This window comes from Spermophilus citellus (assembly GCF_964194105.1).
Source record: "Spermophilus citellus genome assembly, chromosome: 9".
Classification (NCBI taxonomy): domain Eukaryota; kingdom Metazoa; phylum Chordata; class Mammalia; order Rodentia; family Sciuridae; genus Spermophilus; species Spermophilus citellus.
Genome location: NC_138191.1, coordinates 7,183,669 through 7,207,659, shown reverse-complemented (window position 1 = coordinate 7,207,659; position 23,991 = coordinate 7,183,669). Strand labels below are relative to the sequence as shown.

General features: G+C 41.6%; 3 protein-coding genes across 3 annotated transcripts in view; 1 reads left to right on the top strand and 2 right to left on the bottom strand.

Annotated features, from left to right (window-relative positions):
- Nucleotides 1–855: 855 nt before the first annotated feature.
- Nucleotides 856–7,538, bottom strand: TSACC (TSSK6 activating cochaperone; the record flags this gene model as incomplete). The annotated part of the gene is made up of 3 exons (XM_081308842.1): nt 7,343–7,538; nt 2,121–2,243; nt 856–1,073 (listed from the first exon to the last, which is right to left on the bottom strand). The coding sequence occupies exons 1-3, from the start codon at nt 7,521–7,523 to the stop codon at nt 856–858; spliced, it is 522 nt and encodes a 173-aa protein (XP_081164968.1). The 5' UTR covers nt 7,524–7,538.
- Nucleotides 7,539–7,644: 106 nt separating this feature from the next.
- CCT3 (chaperonin containing TCP1 subunit 3) overlaps nt 7,645–23,991 on the top strand; it is a 16,960-nt gene continuing 613 nt past the window's right edge. The window contains exons 1-13 of the mRNA XM_081308837.1: nt 7,645–7,801; nt 9,865–9,926; nt 10,567–10,617; nt 10,704–10,766; nt 11,528–11,624; nt 14,360–14,477; nt 16,675–16,861; nt 17,758–17,907; nt 18,951–19,083; nt 19,272–19,353; nt 20,943–21,123; nt 23,146–23,391; nt 23,800–23,931. Of these exons, the coding sequence (XP_081164963.1) occupies nt 7,771–7,801; nt 9,865–9,926; nt 10,567–10,617; nt 10,704–10,766; nt 11,528–11,624; nt 14,360–14,477; nt 16,675–16,861; nt 17,758–17,907; nt 18,951–19,083; nt 19,272–19,353; nt 20,943–21,123; nt 23,146–23,391; nt 23,800–23,931 (1,533 nt within the window). The 5' untranslated portion in view covers nt 7,645–7,770. The remainder of the gene's footprint in view (nt 7,802–9,864; nt 9,927–10,566; nt 10,618–10,703; nt 10,767–11,527; nt 11,625–14,359; nt 14,478–16,674; nt 16,862–17,757; nt 17,908–18,950; nt 19,084–19,271; nt 19,354–20,942; nt 21,124–23,145; nt 23,392–23,799; nt 23,932–23,991) is intronic.
- TMEM79 (transmembrane protein 79) overlaps nt 15,635–23,991 on the bottom strand; it is a 27,217-nt gene continuing 18,860 nt past the window's right edge. The window contains exon 4 of the transcript XR_014023895.1: nt 15,635–15,658. The gene's annotated coding sequence lies outside the window, so the exon portion shown is untranslated. The remainder of the gene's footprint in view (nt 15,659–23,991) is intronic.

The window sequence follows — 23,991 nt, the reverse complement described above, 5'->3', positions numbered from 1 at the left end:
TCTTCATTTCCAAACCCTTTATCCAGGGTGGTAGTGTCCCTTAGATCACTATTACTACTTTATACATCTCGCTCAATGTCCCTTCTCCCTCCACGCAAAAATGCTTCGCCCCAGTGCTTCTACTAGAATATGTGGGCCTCGTGCTACCTGAAAGCTGCCAATGGTTCTCTCAAGCTTCCAAGAGTTGTCAGAATAATCCCACAGAGGAAGCTGCATGTCTGTCCTCAGCTGCTCTGCATTCTACTTCACACCCCTCATCCGTCGGGGGGAGTCTTCTCATTTCTGAGGGGTTATTCTCCTGCCTCTAGGTCTTTGTCCAAGTTTCCCAACCGACAGGAAATGACCTGACTTGTCTGCACACCATCCAATAATCCCTCCCTCTCTTCAAATAGCATCATAAAGTTATTTTCTCCAGTAAGAGTTCAAGACTGGTTCATTTGTATCCTAGAAACCCCCAATGTTCTCTCTTAACCTCCGCCCCCTCCCTCTCAGAACACCACTCAGTTCTGCAGTGAACTGTCTTCTCTGCCCTGTTAGGCCATAACCCTCCCTGACCAAGTTGGCTCTTCTGTAACATACATTCCCAAGGGCCTTGTACAGTGACCTACTCAGTGAACACTCATTACGAATTTGCAAACAAATTAACCATATGTAAAATATACATGCCCAGGAGCTGTTGGAGGTATTGCTCAGTGTGTTCTTAAGGGCCTTAGGTTCAATCCCTAGCATTAAAAAAAAAAAAAAAAAAAAAAAGAGGAGGATGAGGAAGAGGAGAAGGAAGAACATACATGGCTGATTCTACCTGGGGCTTACTGGGAGAGGGAAAAAACATACACAATAACTTTGTTCTACAATTCATTTACGGAACTGGGGCAGGTGATTTAACAACAGATTACGAGATAAAACTGAGAGAGAAGAGTTCTTGCTTTCTCTCCCAGGAACCAGTTGTGACATCGATGCTTGTAAGTTTTCCAAAATAGCCATCTGTTGTTGGGCGAGCTGGGTCTGGAGTTGGAGGTTGGCGTACATACATTCCAGGAGTCCTAGACATTCTTTGGGCTTGTGATGAACTCCTGAAGGAAGAGCCAGGAAGGAGAATAAAAGGAAAAACCAGAAGATTTTGTAATTGTACTAAGGTTGGAATGGCTCCAACAAGATGCTCTCTCTAATCTTTCCAGGCACAACCCTTGGCTCAGCTATCACCTTCTCAGTGTGACTTACCTGGTGACATTCTAATTTGCTTTTAAATTAAATTTGAAATTTAAAACTAACTTAAAATAGAACATAACTTGAACTCATCCCTCTCTCCGTTATTTTATTTTTCCCTAATTATTTATGGACACGTGGCATATTTTGTGATTATTTCTTTATTTTTGTCTAAGTCCCCCTTCTAGAATGTAAACTTTGGGAAGGCAACCATTTTTGTCTGACTCATTCACTGGTGAATCCCTAGCAACTAGCAGAAGTGTTCAACAAACATTTGATGAGCTGGGGAGACCTCAGCCTCCCCTTTGTGGCATGGTGCCATTAGTAGTGACCTGAAGCTCTTTCTGTTGTCTAACTTCAATTGCTCTTGGTACATCAATTTATTTTTCAAACATACAGGCAGCTCTTAGTCAACCTTAGTAACTGTACTATTGTGGTTTGTGTGTTTATTGTTCTTGACTTCTTTGTTAGACTCAGAGGTCCCCAAAACAGGGGCTATGACTGTCTACTACTGGGTTCCCAATAGGTATTTCAAATGTCCACTGATTTCCCAAGGAAAGATGAATAACAGAAATTCAATGAAACACAGGTTGAGATAATATTTATTATTTCTTTCCATGGCCACTTTTTAATCAAAAAGAATAGCAAGCAGTAAGATTTTCATTCCATTCCTGCCTATAGTGTAGCAAAGGTGCTGAGCAAGGCAACAATACAACTTGGTAGAACCGGGGAGAAAATGAGATCAATTTAACTGAATAATCCATAAGTTACAGTGAAAGTAAAAACAATTAACAAAAAACCTACAAGTGTTTTGACACTGAGTTGGCACTAGATCAACAGAAGGAAGCTCAGCCGCCTCCCCGCACAGCGCCTGCAATGCGGGGTCTACTGGGAAACCTCCCCCGAGCTCTTACCTGAGGGCAGCTTTGTCGTCTGGATGTTTAAGAAAGTGGCTGGTGGGGAACTTGCTTGAAGATTAATAAAACTGGGGGACGGTTTTGCTCGACAAAGAGGCATAGCATTACCTTCCTCTTTTGCTGGAACAAAATCAGAGGTAACTAAATCAAAGCTCATTCTAACAGGGGGTGGGCTTTTTATGAAATCCCTGCACCTTGTCTGTAAGGCAGGTGCCAGGCCCTGCCCCGACTACCTGACACGCTGGAAAAAGAGAGAGTGACGAAATCCTAGTGGGATCAAGGAAAACCAAGCAGGGGTGGGACAAGCTAAAATCGAATGTGCTTACAGAGTGAAGTTTTTGTTGGTAGGCATCACACGCTTACCACCGTACAGACGATAGAGCTTGCACATGAGGATTAAGATATGGTTTCTTAGGCGTTTATTCTCAGTATAGGAAGACAAATCGGAAGCAGGTGAAACAGTGATATAATAACATGAGAACATAAACAATGAGCCTGATGCCAGATGTGGTGGTGCATGCCTGTAATCCCAGTGGCTCAGTAGGCTGAGACAAGAGGATCTCGAGTTCAAAGCCAGTCTCAGCAATTTATCAAAGGCCTAAGCAACTCAGTAAGACCCTGTTTCTAAATAAAATGCAAAAAGGGCTGGGGTTGTGGTTCAGTGGTTAAGCACCCAGGGGTTCAATCTCTGGTACCAAAAAAAAAAAAAAAAATCAGCCTGATAGTCTGAGACGAACAGAAGGCCTTTTACCTGTTATATTAAGTACATGATTAAATGTAAAAACAAGTGTTTTCAAAAAGGGGAAAAGATTAATATGAGTACAATAATCAAAGAAAGCTCCATGCAGGTACAGGTCATTTACTGGACCTTGAAAACCTGGGAAACTTCCTGAGCAGAAGAGATATTTCAAGTGGGTGATAAAACAGAATAGTGTGAACAAGCAAGCAAGGAAGAATACGGCTGGAATGGTGAGCCGCCCTGGGAGGCGGGCCAGGGTCGGAGCGAGAAGACAGGGTGGGCCACGGAGGCCTCTTTACATTAGGCTTTCTCCTGAGTATAATGGGAAGCCACTTAGCCTTTTAGGATTAGAAAACAGGATTAAAATATTTTGATTAATCTGTAGATATTAAACACAATGAGTTGGACATGAAAAAAAAATTTTTATAATTTTTTAAATCTTTTCTTTTTAGTTGTAGTTGGGACACAATACCTCTATTTTATTTATTTATTTTGAACCCAGCACCTTATATGTGCTAGGCAAGCATTCTACCACTGAGTCACAACCCCAGCCCTGGAAAAGATTCTTAAATGGATAAATAAATTATCTTTGGCAAAAACAGTTCAGTTAGGAAGAAAAACTGATTTGTAGGACATGAGGAGCCCTATCAAAGACGTCTGTTATTTCTGTCTACTGAGCAGCCTATCCTCTGGGAAATGATTCTTTCCCCAGTTTCCAGGCCATACTGGTGAGACTTCAATCAACCCCCTTTTCCCATCAAGGAGGGACATGTGACCCAATACCAGTCAATCATGGTATCCCGTTCCCCTTGGTAACTGTCATTGATCTAAGATGGTAAGCATGTGAAGCAGGCTGGGCCAGAGTCATTTGTTGAGATCAACATATGGATTCTTTGTCAAAGAAACTTTCTTGATTTGCTATTCTGAGAAGACATAAAGTTCAGCCCATGGAAACTACTGAATTTGGCCGGCATACCATGAGAAGTGGATACAAGCAAGATCAGAGACAAGACAGGACAGAGCCACATGGACAGACAGCCACCAATGGGCACGGAATTCCCAGGGCCTGTCCTGACACCTCGTTTTACACCTCTCCTTCATCTTCTGTGAGCTACCCAGTGTCCTCAAGTGTGTAAGACACGAACTTACCTTTTTCACTCAAGGCAGTTTGAGTAGGAGTTCTGTCCTATTAATACCATCACATTTGGGATACACTGAATTCTACAAATGCCTAGAAAAGCAAGAAATGGCACTGAGTTTGTGTGAAGGGTCAAACTGCCAGGCCAGCCACAAGGGGACGAAGGAGCTACTAAAATAGACTAGCTCTCCAAGCCCAACAGTAACGAGAGGAAACAAGACGAGAAGACTGGACCTTTGAGTAGCTCCTCAGGAGTGTGGAAAATGAAGAGAAGGTGGCAAAGTAGACAGGAGGACAATAAGTGGAAAGGCAAAACAGCTGGGATCAGGAAGGAATGAAGAGCCTGAACAGTGAGGAGTCAACAGATCACTGTCCTCAAGAAAGCCCAACTGGGGGTAGGGGCATAGCTCAGTTGGTAGCGTGCTTGCCTTGCATGCCCAAGGCCCTGGGTTCGATCCCCAGCACCAGAAAACAGACAAACAAAGACCAACTGACATCAAGAAAGGAAAGGGCTGGGGTGTTGTTCAGTGGTAGAGCACTCACCTAGCATGCTCACAATCCTGGGTTCTATAACCAGTCCCCCAAAATCAAATTGATTTATTCACACCTACATGTAAGAAATAACTGCTTCCTAAAGACCCCACAGTAGATGGAACAGTTTGTGGCCACTACTTTCCTGGAGCTGACAGTCTTGCAGTGGGGGCAGAGTGTGACAAGTAGATTGTATGAAGGAAGAAGTCTTATTCACTGCGTTTTTATACATGGGTGCCACATTGAGATGCTTTCTGTCTAGAGGATCACTGAACCTGACCCTAAGAAAATGGAAATCTGCTACATTCCCTGTTAGTTATTCTTGGGGTGGGAAATTTTTTTCCCCAAAAATGGGTTTTCTAAGCTTTACTGCAAGTCCTCCATCTTCCCTCCCCCTGCTCCAGTCATATCATTTGATGACTCATGCAGTGGTAAAAAGACAGACACTCAAACTCAGATCTCAAGATTTTTCTCACCATTTGAAAAATGTGTTAGTTTCCATGCACATGCATTCTCAATCATATAAACCATTCGTGGGCACACAGGGACATGTTTCCCACAGGATTGTAAGGCTTGAAGAATATATTTTACCCACAATATATACTGAAAGAAACATTTCTTTTTTGGGGGGAGGGGGTACCTGGGATTGAACCCAGGGACACTTAACAACTGAGCCACATCCACAGCCTTTTCTTTCTTTCTTTCTTTTTTTTTTTTTTTTTTTTTTTTTGTATTTTACTTAGAGACAGGGTCTCACTGAGTTGCTATGGCAGGCAAGCTACGTTGCTGAAGCTGGTTTTTAACTCGTCATCCTCCTGCCTCAGCTTCCTGAGCTCCTGGGCAGGCATCATCGCACCTAGCTAAGAACCACATTTCTTTTCTTCTTCTTCTTCTTCTTTTTTTTGTACCAGGGATTGAACTCAGGGGCACTGGACCACTAAGCCACATCCCCAGCCCTATTTTGAATTTTATTTATTTAGAGTCAGGGTCTCACTGAGTTGCTTAGCACCTTGCTTTTGCCGAGTCTGGCTTTGAACTCATGATCCTCCTGCCTCAGCCTCCTCAGCCTCCTGAGCTGCTGGGATTATAAGGTGTGCACCACCACACCAGGCTAAGAAACATATTTCTGACTAGAGAATACATAATAGATTGGGGAGCAACAAAAGGAGGTAGATCAGAGAAAAAAATAGTAAAAGGTGCTTTACATACAATGCATTCTCTTATACAGTTTTTACAATGATCCTCTTAAGTACGCAGCATTGTCAACATATTATTTGAACTTAAGTTTCTTGGGATTCCACAATTAGCATTTGGCAATGCTAGAATTAAATCTGAGCTTGTAGACTTCAAAACCATGTTTTTTCCACTGCTCTCTACGTTCTGTGAAGAGATAGTTAGTTTATGTCCAAGCCATGGCATAATAGATCTCCCAGATAAAATAATCTATTCCACCTACAGTTAAGTGGATAGGCTCTGCAGTCAGACAGCCCTAACCACCTTCCTGCCCACCAGCAGGACTGTCCCACTCAAACTGAGTTTCCATTCACTCTAGTTAACATCAAGTCTTCTGAGATCCCTGTACACAGTCTTGTTCTAAATATTAAGAGGAGCTACATAGGATAAATTTATTCAATAAATAATCATTAAGCATCTACTTTTTTTTTTTTTTTGGTGGTGCTGGGGATTGAACCCAGGGTCTTGTGCATGCAAGGCAAGCGCTCTACAGAGTTATGTCCCCCAGCCCTGAGTAGCTACTCTAACAGATCTAGTTCTAGGCACCAGGCACAGAAATGTTCCCTTTAGTAGGGAATGCAGAAAACACAAATACTTTCCAATTAACCAAGTAACAAAACAACAACAACTAGAATCATTTCCCCAAATGCTAAGCAGTTAGGGAGGTCTGGCTTGTAAGGGAAGGAAAGCAGGACCTCGACCCACACACCTTTTCCGTTAGTAGGATAACTAGTGCGCTTCTCCACCTGAACACCAATAGGGTAAGAATCAAGGCATCACATGATCAAACAACCCTTGCTGTTATTTTTTATCAATGACAATTTCATAAGTTCTCTCCAGCAGATCTCAAGCTGTGTGTATTCTGCTTCATGGCTAATTGTAAGTGACCACTGCTCATTCTTTTCACGTTCCCTTCATCCGTTTGCAAAAGTTATTCCTATTGTTATTCCCCCCCCCACTTTTTTTTTTTTTCCTGGACAAAACAAGACCAATTCCAAGCCTTAAGAGCCTTCTTCTAACGGGCGTTTTATTCTTCATGTTCTACATGCTCAATTTCTGCAGTATGAGTCTTTTTCTTATCTAGGATGGCAACTTAAAAACTCTGGCTCCGACCATGTCCAACGGACTTGGGGCTGAACGAGGAGAGCGACCGGGGACAGACGGGAGGGAGCAGACGCCAGAGCACTGGCGGGAACACTGGAGAAGAGACCTAGACAGGACAACTCGGGGGAAGCGAAGCCGTCACTCTCCGAAACCGCTCTCAGCCTCGGTAGAAAGCATTCGCCTAAGAAGGGAAAGATCCACACACAGGAGTCCAGCAGTTCTACACCACGATTCCCAGCGAGCCCGGAAAACGGTGGGGGGGGGGGGGGGCGGGAAGGATCGCTGCCTCCCAGCCCTGCCCCACAGGACTACAACTCCCACTGCACCCTTCGTCAGACCAGGCGCCAAAGCCCCGCCCTCTACTCCCCCGTTACCGAGGCTGGGACAAAAGAATGAAAACTACTATCACAGATTTCTTGGCCTTCAGGGTCCGATAGATGCCGAGGGACAACACACACTGTTTCGTGACCTCACCTGCGGTATTAATCGAAAGCCTCAAACCCAGCACCCACCCCTGTAGTTGATACGCATGCGCAACAGCGTACGGCCAACGGCCCGAACCTCGGCGCCGGCGCTGGAGCTGAAGATCTCGCCGCACGCGGCCGGGAGCGGCCACCCTATTGCGCAAGCGCCTGAGCTCTCCCGTTTCCATCATCGCGCTCTCTCTATCTACCTTGCTCTGCCGTTTTTTTTGCGTAGGGCGGGGTTAATACTGCCGATTGGCCCGTTTTCGTGCCAGTCAATGAGGCGGCTGCGGTGATTGGCGAACGACTTAGAAGCTAGCGGGTTTAGGTGTCAGCACCGAAGAGGCAGCATTTTCTGGGCTTCTCCCTGCTTCTCTCTCTCCAGAAGGTTCTGCCGGTTCTTCCAGCTCTGGGTACCTAGCTCTGCATCGCGCCGCCATGATGGGCCACCGTCCTGTGCTCGTGCTCAGTGAGTTCTGGGGAAGCTGGGGAAGGGACCCCCCCCCTCTTTGTACGCCTCTCCCCACGCTTCTTAGTGTTGCCCCAGCTTCGTCCCGCCATGACCTGACCAGAGGCTTCCAGTCATCGTCTCCTTTTGGGAGCTCCTTTACTCGCATTCCTTCGTCCTCCCTTAACAAACGCAGACCGACTCGTCCCTCGCCGAGTCCCGTGTATTTACACGTGCTTGTCTTGAGAAGCCCTTGTAGACCCCTCAACGAGCATCAGCCGCCACCTTCCTCCACGCCCCTGCGCCCTTACCAACTTGACTTCTGCTGTAGAGTTGAATGAATAATGGTCTAACAAATGAGGCCTAGCTCTATATTCTTGGCCCGTGGCTTTAGTCGCGATGTGACCTCGGGCAAATTAAGTTTTTCCATCTGCGTTGAGATTGGTAGTGTTTCTTCATAGAGTTGCAAGTCAAGTCGATAAACTGCTTAATAGAGAGCCTGGCACATAGCGGTGGCATCCTTGGTTTCTGCGCTTATCATGAGTATCAGTCGTTCAGCAGCCCTATTCCTGGAGGAACCGTGCTTCCCTTCTTGGACTTAGATGTAATCTTTGCCACTAAGCAGTCGAGTTTTCCCAAATTCTCCAGTATTTTTTTTTCCCCCTTTGGAAATATCCTTTATTTCTTTCTAAGAAATTAGCATTGTCTACATTGCCTTCCCTCAGTATGTTTCCCTTCTGAGTGTAACTTCTGGGCCTAGGATGCCCGACCAGCCATTTCCCCTGTGTGTTTCTTCTATGTATGTCCAATGATGATGAGAGTTTTTGTTCGTTTTACATGTACCTGGGGAAAAACCCCTTCCTTCTTCTGGATTGTTGATCCATATAAGTTTTTCGTTACTTCTACCTGAGATAGAAAATGTAAACCCTGAGGGTTATGATAGGTGTTTAGGTTTGATGGGACTGGAATGAAAGATTTACAGAATTAAATTGTTAGAAGAACGTATAATAGGAGCATGGAGGGAAATCATTATTATGTTTGTGTGGTTATAGTCACTGGCTTGTCTCCACTGAGTGGGCCCTGGGATGAGTGGTGCATTTGTAAAGCTCTTTTCCTATCTGCATTAATCTTTGGCATTAAAGGCTGTACCTGACTCTATTCCCTATTAAACTATGTAACCAGATCTTAACCAGGGTAAATGGGTTAGTGAGGTATTCTTATTTCATCCAAGTATGGGGTGGCTTTGTATAATTTATCTTATAAACTGGGACACTTTGGAAGAGTGTGCATTCTCATTCCACAGCATGCAGTGGGGTTCGGTCAGTAATTAGACTTGGACTGTTAGAGTATTCTTCTGTTATTCAAGCAGGAAAATAACCCCTAAATTCTTCCCCTCTTTACAGAAAGCTCTGATTTTCGTAAGATCACTAACCCTTTGAGAATGTGATATTGGCTTTGGATCTTCTTCTGGGGCAGGTCTGGGGTGGGGCATCTTTCATTTTCTCACATAATCTTGGGGAGTTCATTATCTCACTGAGGCCCATTCATGGATCTCAGATTATGAATCCTACTGTAAATGTGTGAATGGTTAAAGGGAAAGTGTTGTCCAAGATTTTGGGAATGGAGCATTATGGGTTATTCCTTAGTGCTCTAAGGATTGAGATAAATGAATAGGTGTGTGTAGGGTGCACATCTATAATCTCAGCTGCTCAGAAGACTGTGGCAGAAGGATTGCAAGTTTGAGGCCAGCCTCTGTAACTGAACAAGACCCTGTCTCAAAATTTAAAAAAAAAAAAAATAGAACTGGGGATGTAGCTCAGTGGTAGAGGAGTTGCCCCTTGGTTCAATCTCCAGTACCCCTTGACCTACACACAAAGTAAATAGCTGCAAGTACATGTGTTTATTAGGTTTTTGAAATGTAATTGACATCTACACATATTTAAAGTATATCATTTGATAAGTTTTAATCTATGTATATACTGCAAAACCAATTCCCCCCCCCCCACCCAAAGATTGGGGAATAAATAGCTTGTGTACAGTTGGGGCAATCCTAGGCTGTTGACTATTGTTTTTATCTATTTTAGGCCAGAATATAAAGCGTGAATCTGGAAGAAAAGTTCAATCTGGAAACATCAATGCTGCTAAGGTAGCATATCTCCCCCCCCACTCTCCAGTATTTCTGTATTTCTTCTTAGCAATAAGGTTTCTTATATCTAGACTTTAAAATGTGCAATTAGGCAGAGAAAAAGTTGACTTCCCTGTTTTCAGGACATTGCCCTGATGGTAGTACCAGTAAGGAATTATATATTCCCTTACAATTTAAGTCTAATAATAAGGCCTAATAATCTTCTTATATTAACCTGTGCATAATTGTATGCTGTATAAATTTTATAGCATTCTACTTGTGTTTGTCTCCCATGCTAGACTGCGCTACTTGAAGGGAAGGACTGTATTGATTCTCTTTTGTATTCCTAGTGCCCATCATAGATCCTCCATAGAGGCTGAATAATGCTTTTGAATGGAATAGTGAAGTGACCTGAGATTTGACTTATGGTGGTGTGTAGGCCATTGTTATGGAGAGAAATACTGAGAGTTGGACTGTTGGAAAACTATAATAAAGTTCCGGGAGGCATATTTCTCCTTTTTTCTTGTGAAGTATCTGAAATAATTGTCAATTCTACTTTAGTGGTATCATTTTTAAAACAGTGGCTCTCCTGGTTGTTCTCCAACTTATTCATACTGTCCTCTGATTTGTGCTTACATGTCTTATATTTCCTTTCCATTAGACTATTGCAGATATCATCCGAACATGTTTGGGACCCAAGTCCATGATGAAGGTAATCTTATCTTTTATTGAAACTCATAAACTACAGAGTATATAGATTTTCTGTTATTTAGGACACTTACTTCGCTTTTGTCTTAGATGCTTTTGGACCCAATGGGAGGCATCGTGATGACCAACGATGGCAATGCCATTCTTCGAGAGGTGTGGTTTTTTCTCTTCTTTTTCATTTGCTTCCTCACAGTTTTATAAATACAAAGAATCCAGGAGCTGGGGGTGTAACTCGGGGGGGAGGAGGGGTTGGAGACATGGCTCAGTGGTTAAGCACCCCTGGGTTCAATCTCTGGTACCAAAACATAACAGTAAAATGAGGCTAAAAGTTTGAAATCAGAGTATCAGCAGGGCATTATTCCTGAAAGGCTTAGGGGAGAATTCTTTGTCTTTTCTAGCCAGAGTGATTGCCTAGCAATCACAAAATCCTGGATTCAGTCCTCAGTACTGGGAGAATAAAAACAGAGGCTTTATTTCCAAGTCATATTCACAGGACACAGTTCACACACAATAGAACTTGCAATATGTAACTATATGGTACCATGCTATCCTTAAGAAGCTGTAATAATTGAGTTCTTTTTTTTTTAATATTTATTTTTTCGTTTTAGGTGAACACAATAACTCCATTTTATTTTTATGTGGTACTGAGAATCCAACCCAGTACCTCACGCATGCTAGGCAGTCGCACTACCACTTGAGCCACATTCTCAGCCCAATAGTTGAGTTCTTATGATGCATTTTTTCCTCAAAAGCAAAGGATGTGGAAAGGTGGTTTGGGAGGACATTTTAATCTTCAGGATATGGTAAAACAATAAAGGGAAAGGGAATATATATGTGAAGCAAGAAACTTAGGAGTTAGGACCAAGCATAGTGTTAGGTAAGGAGTGATCTACATTTTTAATTAAATTTTTTAGATTCAAGTCCAACATCCAGCAGCCAAGTCCATGATTGAAATTAGCAGGACCCAGGATGAAGAGGTTGGAGATGGAACCACATCAGTAATTATTCTTGGTAAGAAAATGGAAAAGAAAAATTAGAAAAAATGTCTGTGTCTCATTTTAAGAAGAAAATTTTGGTGTTGGAGGTGTAGCTCAGTGGTAGAATCATGAAATCACCCCCCAAAAAAGCATAGCTTTTAATATACTACATAAAGGATACTGTTTACGGTATGAAAACTGTTCAACCTCTTCCAAGAATGGTATTGGGTGGCTCAAATTTTTTGTCATTTTGAACATGTCAATAAGTAACCATGAAAGTGCCATGAATATTGATTTTGAAGTTTCAAGTAAATTTTAGCAAGTGGTACAACATGGAATCATAAGAAATATTTTGGAAGAGCTTAAACGATTATCTCAATTCTAGAGGCTGTGAAGTCTAAAGTGAAGGACAGATAGAAAATCTTGAAAATAGTGAGCCTTGGTTTATAAATTGAAAATTATGTTTGTTGTTATATTTGTCTGGGTTTTGTTTTGTTCTGTTTGGATTAGGGATTGAACCCAGGGCCCTTTACTATTGATCTGCAGCCTCAGTCTTTTTTTTCAACCTCAGTCTTTCAGAGGGCCGAGACAAGCTCTCACTTAAGTTTCTGAGGCTCACCTCAAATTTGCAGTCCTGCCTCAGCCTCCCAAGACATTGGGATTACAAGCGTGTGACATCACATCTAGCTTAATCTTTCCACTTGTTAGGATAATTTCCAGAAACGACCTATTGCTTTTATTGTATAAATTTCAAATTGATGGTGGGATTTCTAAAATAGAAACATTCGTTTTTTAAAATATTTCAGTAATGATTTTAGAAGTGAAGAAGACTATTTTGTTGCTTGCTTTTATTATGTTGTTCAGGCTGGGGCTTGTTTGTTTTTGCAGTGCTGGGGATCAAACCCAGGCCTTGCACATGGAAAAAGCACACATTACCACTGAACCCTTATCCCTGGAGATAACTCCAACTCTTCTTCATTTAACAGGATATTTTCTAAGTTCTCTTTACTCTGGCATCTTATGAAGTATTTATAATTTTTTTTAGAAAAGTTTATGATGGGGGCCTGGTGTTGTGGCTTAGTGGTAGAGCTCTCGCCTAGCATGGGCAAGGCCCTGGGTTCAATCCTCAGCACCACATAAAAATAAATAAATAAATAAAATAGGAGTATTCTGTCCAACTACAACTAAAAAATAAATATTTTTTAAAAAGAGAGAGAAAAAAAATATATGATGGGAGGCTGGGGATATAGCTCAGTTGGTAGAGTACTCACCTCTCATGCACAAGGCCCTGGGTTCAATCCCTAGCACCAAAAAAAAAAAAAATGTATGATGTATAGCTAGGAATCAGAATAAAGCATTCAAATATTTGAGTATGTACATACTCTTTTTTTGGTACTGGAGATTGAACCCAGAGGTGTTTAACCGTTGAGCCACATCCCCACCCCCTTTTTTTTTTTAATACTTATTTTTTAGGTATACATGGACACAACACAATGCCTTTTTTTATTTTTATGTGGTGCTAAGGATAGAACCCAGGTCCCACCCGTGCTAGACAAGCGCTCTACCGCTGAGCCACAATCCCAGCCCCCCACCCCTTTTTATTAATATATTTTGAGACAGGTTCTCACCTAGTTGCTGAGAGTGACTTTGAACGCATGATTCTCCAGCCTCAGCCTCCCAAGCTGCTGGGATTATAGGCATGGTGTTCCATCACACCCAGTAATGCATACTCTTTGGAATATACATTTGAACTTGAGCACATCTGTGTATATATTAAATTTATTGGGGCTGGGGATGTGGCTCAAGCGGTAGCGCGCTTGCCTGGCATGCGTGCGGCCCGGGTTCGATCCTCAGCACCACATACAAAGATGTTGTGTACGCCAAGAACTAAAAAATAAATGTTAATAAATTCTCTGTCTCTCTCTCTCTCTTTAAAAAGAAAAAAAAATTTATTGTCAGCAGCTATTATACAACATTTATCAAATGCTTTTTTTTAATACAAATACTTAACATGCTATGTTTAAACTTTTTTAAAAGCTAGTTTTGGTTTTTTCTATATGTAGATCATTTGGTGTGTTTATTAATTAGAAGGTTTAGTTTTCTTATTTTGAGACAGTATCTCGCTAAGTTGCCTAGGGCCTTGCCAAATTTCTGAGGCTGGCCTTATTTTGCAATCCTTGTGCCTCAGCCTCCTAAGCCACTGGGATTATAGGGAAACACCACTACACTTGGCAGGATGCTATTGTTTGTTTTGGGTTACTGGGGATTTAACTCAGGGGCACTTTACTGCTGACACCACATCCCAGCCCTTTTTATGTTATTTTGAGACAGGGTCTCACTAAGTTGCATAGGGCCTCGCGAAGTTGCTGAGGCTGGCTTTAAACTCATGATCCTCCTTCCTCAGCCTCCCGAGTTTCTGGGATTACAGGTGTGCACCACCACACCCTGCTTACACGACGTGCAAAGTTTCAAATAGTATTAACAATCAAATGGCATTTCTTTTGGGAGACTCTGTTTTTGGAAAAAAGAAACCTTTTTAGGGGCTGGGATTGTGGCTCAGCGGTAGAGCGCTCGCCTAGCATGGACAGGACCCGGGTTCCATCCTCAGCACCACATAAAAAAAAAATAAAGGCATTGTGTTGTGTCCATCTATACCTAAAAAATAAATATTAAAAAAAAAAAAGAAACCTTTCTAGAAACATAATGAAGTTGTCTTGATCCTCTGGTACTTTCTAAAACATTACTGTGGTGCTTTTGTCCTTTTTTCAGCTGGAGAAATGCTGTCTGTGGCTGAGCACTTCCTAGAGCAGCAGATGCACCCAACAGTGGTGATCAGTGCTTACCGCAAGGCATTAGATGATATGATCAGCACTCTAAAGAAAATCAGGTATGGGAGAATGGGCCAGAAATGGGTACTAGGAAGTAGGGGAGGCCTAGAAGGCTGATCTATTCTTAGATATAAAAGAAGGCCAAACCCATCTTACATAAACACGCTGGGTGTACCCTGGTATTATTTTGTAATAAAGAGAAACGAGGGCAGCAAAAAGAAAAAGAGGGTAAGGGGAGTAAAAGTTTAAGAATTCAAAAAGACAAATAGAGGGCTGGGGATGTGGCTCAAGCGGTAGCGCGCTCGCATGGCATGCATGTGGCCCGGGTTCGATCCTCAGCACCACATACCAACAAAGATGTTGTGTCTGCCGAAAACTAAAAAATAAATATTAAAAATTCTCTGTCAAAAAAAAATACAAATAGAAAAGGAGTTACTAGGATTAGTTCTTCAAAATATATTTTGGGTAGATGTTATCTGCAAGTTTTCATGTTAAGTTCTGCCATGAGAAACGAAAAACGTTCTGAGTAAAACAGGCTTACTTTCCAAGTTTTTATGTTTTGTTTTGGGTTTGGGTTTGGTTTTGTTTGGTTTGGTACTGGGGATTGAATGCAGGGGTGCTATACCACTGAGCTAAATCTCCAGCTCCTTTTTATGTTTTATTTTGAAACAGGGTCTTGCTAAATTACTGAGAGAGCCTCACTGAGTTGCTGAGGCTATCAGCACCCTCCTGTTGCAGCCTCCCAAATTGCTGGGATTACAGGCATGTGCCATGGTACCTGGCTGGTGTTAAAAATGTTCTACTATCATGTCTCATTGTAGCTAATTCAGTACCACCCAGAAAGTGCTATAAGAATGCTGCCAGAAGTTTTCCATTAAAATGCAAAGGGCCAAGACTGAAAATCCTGCTTGAATCTAGTAATTGGGGAACTTGCTATTAGTTTATATTTGCTTAGTGCCAATGTGGTAACGTGGCAATAAAGGGGATATAAAAATGCATTACTTCTAACTAGGGAACTTTAGATAATTTGTGGCACAACATAGAGTCACAAAGAGCATGTTAAGAATAGAAAGATTTTGGTTTGGGGCTGGGGATGTGGCTCAAGTGGTAGCGCGCTCGCCTGGCATGCGTGCGGCCCGGGTTCGATCCTCAGCACCACATACCAACGAAGATGTTGTGTCCGCCGAGAACTAAGAAAAAATAAATAAATGTTAAAATTCTCTCTCTCTCTCTCTGACCCCTCTCTCTCACTCTCTCTTTAAAAAAAAAAAAAATAGATTTTGGTTTGACAAGCACATTGTGCACACCTGTAATCCTAGCCACTCTATAGAGGCTGAGATAGGAGAATCACAAAAATAAAATGGTGCTCTACTCTTCTGTATATGGTTGAGTCATTAGGTGCTTAAGTAGTAATTTTGTGAATTTTGTGTTAAATCGCCCCTGCTGTTAAACAAAAAGTTAGCATTAATATCTGTCTAGCATACTTTCAGAGAATTAGATGTAAGCTTTAGTTATTTTTATGAGCTCTGTAATATTTTGTTGAGTGTGTGGCGCCTGAATTCTTGGAAGCTTTTGTGGGTTTTTTTTTTTTTTTTTTAGTTTTTGATGATGTTGTGGTTTGGGGTGGTAGGGATCAAACTCAAAGCTGTTCACATGCTGCTGAGCAAATATTCTTTAACACTGAGCTGTACTCACAGCTTTTTTAATAAGCAATATCTGCCCATCTAGAATACCTTACTATTAGCCAGACATGGTGGCACACGACTATAATCCTGACAACTCTGGATGCTGAACCAGAAGGATCGCCAGGTTCAAGGCTAGCTTCAGCAACTTAGCAAAACTCTTATCCTGAAAAATAAATAAAAAGGGCTGGGCATCTAGCATAGTTAATAACTATTTGATAATTGCATATTGTACACCTTATACTGGCATGATGGGGATTTTAGCAGTATGTGAAAATTTGGACAAGTTTGCTATCCAGGAGCTAAGTCTTAGAGCTTTATTTTATTTTATTGTTCTGCGTAGTCTGGCCATGTACAAATTTATAATCCTGTCAAAGGAAACCAGACTAATACCTAAAAATGGTAAATACAATGTGGCATAGCATGAATTAAGGTCATAGATAGAATAGAATTCAGCATTCAAAGTTGTAAAACTGAGAGCCCCTCATCCTGCCTTTTGGCCCTCTTTTTTAGTCTCTGAAGTACATGAAGAACTACTTTAAATGTCTGAGTTGCCTGGCTTTCTTTTCTCTAGTATTCCCGTTGACATCAGTGACCGGGACATGATGCTGAACATCATCAACAGTTCCATTACCACCAAAGTGATTAGTCGGTGGTCCTCTTTGGCTTGCAACATTGCCCTGGATGCTGTCAAGACTGTACAGTTTGAGGAAAATGGTCGGAAGGAGATTGACATCAAGAAATATGCAAGAGTGGAAAAGGTGAACTCTTTTAGTGTGTGCTTTGAGAATAATTATTTTTTAGTATGAATGATTCCACTTCTAAAGGAAATAGTTAAATTAAAGCAAGATATCGGGGCTGGGGATGTGGCTCAAGCGGTAGGGCGCTCGCCTGGCATGCGTGTGGCCTGGGTTCGATCCTCAGCACCACATACCAACAAAAGATGTTGTGTCCGCCGAGAACTAAAAAATAAATATTAAAAATTCTCTCTCTCTCCTCTCTCACTCTCTCTTTAAAAAAAAAGAAAAAAGCAAGATATCTTTAGTTAGTACTAGGAAGAACTTGAAGCCTGGAAGACAAAAACCTAATTCCTGAAGTAATTTTGTTACCTTCACTGCTATTCTTTCACAAGGTTTATAAGAATAGCAAAGAGCAAAGTTTATAAGGATACGGAAGGACTTATTGGAATCTCCATGTTTCTGCATTTGGATATGTATCAGTCACTTGGCCGGAATATAAACTTTACAAGGTCTCTATAGTATAATGTTAAGAAGCCTTAGAAAGCTTTCTACCATTTCTATTAAATTTAAGATTTTAAAAATAATATCTTATGGCCAGTAGATGGAGCTCAAACCTAGAATTATATGGGAATATCTTTAAGGAAGTAGAAGAGACCTGAGTCTTTAAATCTGTCAAGTCACTGACATTCTGTGAATCTCAGCCAATCTTCAGATTTGAGTATCATGGTTCAAAATTGGTGTGCTTCCTAGAGAGGAAAAAATATGTTTGCTGCCATATTTTGTTTCTAAGCATCATGGGAGAAAGTTATGTTAGGAATTTGAAGTAGGAGCCATTTAGAAAAGAGGAATATCTGGGAATGAAGTTGAGAAATTGTCCCCTTTGGGTTGTAGATTAAAGTGGGTCTTCTTTTGCTTAGATACCTGGGGGCATCATTGAAGACTCGTGTGTATTACGTGGAGTCATGATTAACAAAGATGTGACCCATCCACGAATGCGGCGTTATATCAAGAACCCTCGTATCGTGCTGCTGGATTCTTCTCTGGAATACAAGAAAGGAGAAAGTCAGGTGAGTTTTGGCCCTATGACTACTCTGCCAGTTACTTTCCTTTGTATGTGTTGTCATTGAGTCTTACAGCAGTCCTTAAACATCATTGGTGTTAATAACGCCATTTTATAGATGAGATACCTGAGGTTTAGTGGGGATGCTGACCCTCCTACATATATTAAATATTTGGATCACACATACGCTTAAAAAATTATTTGCCTTCATCCTTGCTTGACCCTAGCATCTTTTTTGGTACAGTCCTATTATTTGGCCTTTGAAACCCAATTGACTAGTTAGGTAGGTTAGTTGCCTGGGAAAGACTAGTATTGGCCAAATCAAGATTTGATCCCAGTTCTACTTGGCTTCAGTTTTTTTTGTTGTTTTGTTGTTGCTTGTTGTTTTTGTTTTTAGAGACAGGGTCTCACTGAATTGCTTAGGGCCTCGCTGTTGCTAAGGCCGGCTTTGAACTCGCCTCAGCCTCCTGAGCTACTGGGATTACAGGCATGTGCCACTTGGCTTCAGTTTTATATAACCATGCCACCTTCGGTAATACATTAGAAGGATATGGAATAGGAGTTAATTTGGCTTTGAAGTGCTGAAGGAGAATTTTTCAGAGGGTAGAAAAGGCTTGCAGGGTTCTAAAAGTGTTTGAATCTTACTAAACAAAGAGAGAGAATAAGAATCAACCTACTAGATGGGAAGAATTAAGACTTGGAATAGCCAGGCACTATGGCACATGCCAGTGATCCAGCAATTCAGGAGACTGAGGCAGGAGGATCATAAGTTTGAGGCCAGCCTCAGCAACTTAGCAAGATCCTATATCAAAAAATAAAAAGGGCTAGGGAAGTGGCTCAGTTGTTAAGTGCCCCTGGGTTCAATTTCTGGTACCAAAAAATAAAAAGACCTGGAATTCCCATGCATACTTGGAGAGCAGATAACATTGAGTTGGGTGGTCAGAGAGCTTGGAAAAACCAAAGTTAAAGGGTTAAAACTAAGTGGTAGTAACTAGAACTGAACTGGCTTACACAGAATGGTGTGAGGTATGGCTTTTTTCCACCACACAGACTGACATTGAGATTACCCGAGAAGAAGACTTCACCCGAATCCTTCAAATGGAAGAAGAGTATATCCAGCAGCTCTGTGAGGACATTATCCAAGTGAAGCCTGATGTGGTTATCACAGAAAAAGGCATCTCAGGTAGTGCTTTATTAATTTTTCCAGCCCACCTTAAAGGTTGAAGAGGTTAGGTGATTCCCTGCCCACCTCCTGCACCATGTTGGTGTAGTCATTGTAAATGTGATGGTTGGAGTATTTTGAGGATAAAATCTGTTGAGAATCCTGGAGTCATGGCATCTAGCTTGACACCTCTACTCTTGAATTTGCAGATTTAGCTCAGCACTACCTCATGCGAGCCAATATTACAGCCATCCGCAGAGTCCGGAAGACAGATAATAATCGCATTGCTAGGTGAGTGGCCAGGTGAAGATAATATTCTTCCTTCCCATGGGTTTCCTTTTTTGTAGCTGCATAATTATCTGAAAAGATATAATACAGGATACAGTAACAGAAATAACCTGGGTGTAGCTGTCTGCGCTCTTCAGAGGTCTTATAGTACAACAATTATGCACTGCATGAATCTTCTTTACCTCCCTTAAACATCAGTGAGCAGCTTGTGTGTAGACATCTGTAATTGCTACCTTGATGGATGTCCATTACATTTTGAAATAACTACTTGTCAAGGTCTTTATTGTCATCATGATGATTCTAAATAAGCGTTTCCAGAGTAGTCTGAATATAGAATATAACAGAGCTATCTGTTTCCTTGATTGGATCCTTACCTGCTGCTAATGCATTCATAGATTGCATTCACTGTTTCTGCACTGATACTTGTACTCATACCATCCATTTTGAATATTGGGGGGGGATACCAGGGATTGAATGCAGGGGCAATTGGCCCCTGGGCCACATCCCCAGCCCTGTTTTGTGTTTTATTTAGAGACAGGGTCTCACTGAGTTGCTTAGTACCTCACCATTGCTGAAGCTGGCTTTGAACTCCTGATCCTCCTATCATAGCCTCTCAAGGCACTGGGACTACAGATGTGTGCCATTGCACCCAGAGAATACTAATATATTTTTAAAAGCTAGTGAATCTACCCCACTGCAATAGTTAGGTTTTTGGTCACTATAACAAATACCTGAGATGAATGTATGAAGAGAAAAGGTTTATTTTGACTCAGATTTGGAGGTTCTAGTCCATGATTGGTTGGCCCTGTTGATTTTGGTCCTGTGTTGAGGCAGCACATGATGGCAATGCAGGGTGAAGCAGATACACTCACTTCATAGCCAGGAAACAAAAAGAGAAAGAAGAAGGGATTGGAGTCCTGCTTTCATCTTAGGCTCCGATACCTCCAATTAGCAGTGAACAAGCCTTTACCACATGGATGCTTGGGGGACACTTAAGATACACACTATGGCACTTACCATCCTTCAGTATATTACAGATCCAGGTTAAATTTCATACTTATATTTTCTCCTAAATGGCTCTCAGCATACATGTATATACTTGGTGGTTATGCCTGCTCATGCATCAAGGGGAAAGAGTGACAAGTAAGAAGTCAGTCGTTCATTAATTAAAATTGGGTCACACATTGGTGCACTTAATTCACCTTCCTCCTTGCTTGCCTTTGACATCTTTTTAGTTGTAGATGGACACAACACGTTTATTTGGTTTATTTACTTTTATGTGGTGCTGAGGATCAAACCCAGTGCCTTACACATGCTAGGCAAACACTCTACCAACTGAGCTACAATCCCAGCCCAACATCTTCTTTGGTACAGTCCTGTTAATGGCCTCGAGATCTAACCAGATAGTACAACATGGATTATATCTAGAAGTGACCATTAGGTAGTATTTGTTGTTTTACCAGGCAGCCAAGACCTCCTGGGTAACATTTCTAGCAATCTACTAGCCCTAATCCTCAGCCACAGGCCCTAGACTAGGGAGATAGGTAAAGTTTCTGAAATCGTCTGTTTCTTCCCATCTCTTTACGCAACAGAGCCTGCGGGGCCCGGATAGTCAGCCGACCAGAAGAACTGAGAGATGATGATGTTGGAACAGGTGCGGGCCTGTTGGAAATCAAGAAAATTGGAGATGAGTACTTTACGTTCATCACTGAATGCAAAGACCCGAAGGCCTGTACCATTCTCCTCAGGGGGGCCAGCAAAGAAATTCTCTCGGTGAGTCAGCCTTACAAATGTAATTGGATGGAGGAGATCGTTCCAATTCTTGAGCCTCCCAGAGAGTCTAAAATCATTTTTATATCAGTCAGCTTTCCATTACTGTAAGAATTATCTGAGGCAATCAAGTTTCAAAAAAGAAAAAGGTTTATTTTATCTCATAGTTTTAGAGTTTTCAGTCCATTATTTTTTTTCTTTTTTTTTTTTTTTTATTGGTTGTTCAAAACATTACAATGCTCTTGACATATCATATTTCATACATTAGATTCAAGTAGGTTATGAACTCCCATTTTTACCCCAAATACAGATTGCAGAATCACATCGGTTACACATCCACATTTTTACATAATGCCATATTAGTAACTGTTGTATTCTGCTACCTTTCCAATCCTCTACTATTCCCCCTCCCCTCCCATCTTCTCTCTCTACGCCATCTACTGTAATTCATTTCTCTCCTTGTTTATTTTCCATTCCCCTCACAACCTCTTATATGTAATTTTGTATAACAATGAGGGTTCAGTCCATTATTGATTGACCTCATTGCTTTGGACCTGTGTCTGCACATCATATAACTATTTAATTTGGATTTGTAGCCACAGATATCTTTCCTGCTTCCTTTAAAATAAATAAGTAAAATTTTTCTGGCTATGACAAAGAATATAATCTGAAATTTATCTACCATCTTAACTTTTTCTTTTTTCCTGTACTTGAGCCCTGGGGTCCTCTATCAACCAAGCTACATCCCTAGCTTTTTTTTCTTTTCTTTTCTTTTTTTCCCCTAAGTTGTAGATGGACAAATACCTTTATCAAATACCTTTATTTTGTTTGTTTATTTTTATGTGGTGCTAAGGATTAAACCCTATGCCTCACACGAGCGAGGCAAGCAGTCTACTGCTGAGCCACGACCCTAGCCCCTTCCAGCTTTTTTTAAATTTTGAGACATGGTCTCACTAATTTGCCCAAGACTCCTTGAGCAATCCTTTCTCAGTCCCCTGAATTGCTAGGATTACAGGCAACCCTGGGCCCATGTTAACTGTTTAAGTGCAGTTTGGTGGTGTTCAATTTCATATAAGTGCTAGGTATGATGGCACACACATGCAGTCCCAGTGACTCAGGAGCTAAAATTGAAGGATCACAAGTTCAAGGCTACCCTTAGCAACTTAGTGAGAATTTCTCAAAAATTAAAAATTAAGCCAGGCATGGTGGTGCACACTTGTAATTCGCAGCACCTCAGGAAGGAGGCCAAGACAGGAGGATTGTGTGTTCAAAGCCAGTGTCAGCAATGGTGAGACACTAAGCAACTCAGTGAGACCCTGTCTCTAAATAAAATACAAAATAGGGTTGGGGATGTGGTTTAATGGTTGAGTGCCCCTGAGTTCAATCCCCAGTACCAAAAAATATTTATTTATTTATTTATTTAAAAAGAACTGAGGGTGTAACTTAGTGGTAAAATTCCTCCCGAGTTCAGTTCCCAGTACCAAAAAAAGGACGTTCACATTTTTGCACAAATTTTTTTTAATTGTTTTAGTTGTAAATGAGCGTACAGTATCTTTATTTATTTTTATTTTATGTGGTGCTGAGGATTGAACCCAGTGCCTCACCCATGTGAGGCAAGCGCTTTACCACTGAGCTATAGCCCCAGCCCACAAATTTTTAATCCTACACAACTCAGACTATATTTGTTGAATAGGACTCCTCAGTTCCTCTTCCTTGACAACCACGGTTTCCCCCACCACCATCACTTTTTCCCCCTTCTTTTTTTGTGGTGCTGGGGATCAAATCCAGAATCTAGCGCTTTGCATATGCTAGGCAAGCTCTCTACCGCTGAGCTGCATCCCAGCCCTCTTTATTTTTTAAGTTGAAATTGTAAATACTATTTTTTTTTTCCTCAGTGAGACTTAACTAACTTTTCCAGAGGCGCATAACTAGTAAATAGTTTATACTCCTCCCTTAGTGTTCTAAAGGGCACAACTAGAAGGAAGTCATCAGGCTGGCTTCATACTGTCTGTTTGCTTCCCCAAGGAAGTAGAGCGCAACCTCCAGGATGCCATGCAGGTGTGCCGCAATGTTCTCCTGGACCCTCAGCTGGTGCCTGGGGGTGGGGCCTCTGAGATGGCTGTGGCCCACGCCTTGACGGAAAAATCCAAGGCCATGACTGGTGTGGAGCAGTGGCCATACAGGGCTGTGGCCCAGGCTTTAGAAGTCATCCCTCGTACCTTGATCCAGAACTGTGGGGCCAGCATGATCCGTCAACTTACTTCCCTTCGGGTGAGTTCTTTTCTGTGCTGTTACCTTGGTGGGGTAGGAAAGCTGGTTTTGGCCTAGGGGGATGGTTTACATATGTCTAAGTTCTCCTTATAGTTTGTTACTTAAATACAATCTTAATCTTTGACTTGTTTGCTGGCATTACCATTTTCCCATATCCATTCTATACCAATTCAATTTTTTTTTTTATATTTATTTTTTAGGTGTAGTTGGATACAATGCTTTTATTTTATTTATTTATTTTTATGTGGTGCTGAGGGATCAAACCCAGGGCCTTGCACATGCTAGGCAAGTGCTCTACTGCTCTCTGAGCCAAAACCCCAGCCCCATCAATTCAGTATTTTTGTTTAGTGTGTTACCTAAAGTTTTTCCAATAGTTTCTGCTTTAACTTCTGTCTGCTCCAACCTCAGGCCAAGCACACCCAGGAGAACTGTGAGACCTGGGGTGTAAATGGTGAGACGGGAACTTTGGTGGACATGAAAGAACTAGGCATATGGGAGCCATTGGCTGTGAAGCTACAAACATACAAGACAGCGGTGGAGGTGAGGCATCCTAAGATTTGTGCATGTTATTTGTTTCCAAATATTTGGTCCAGTCTTAAA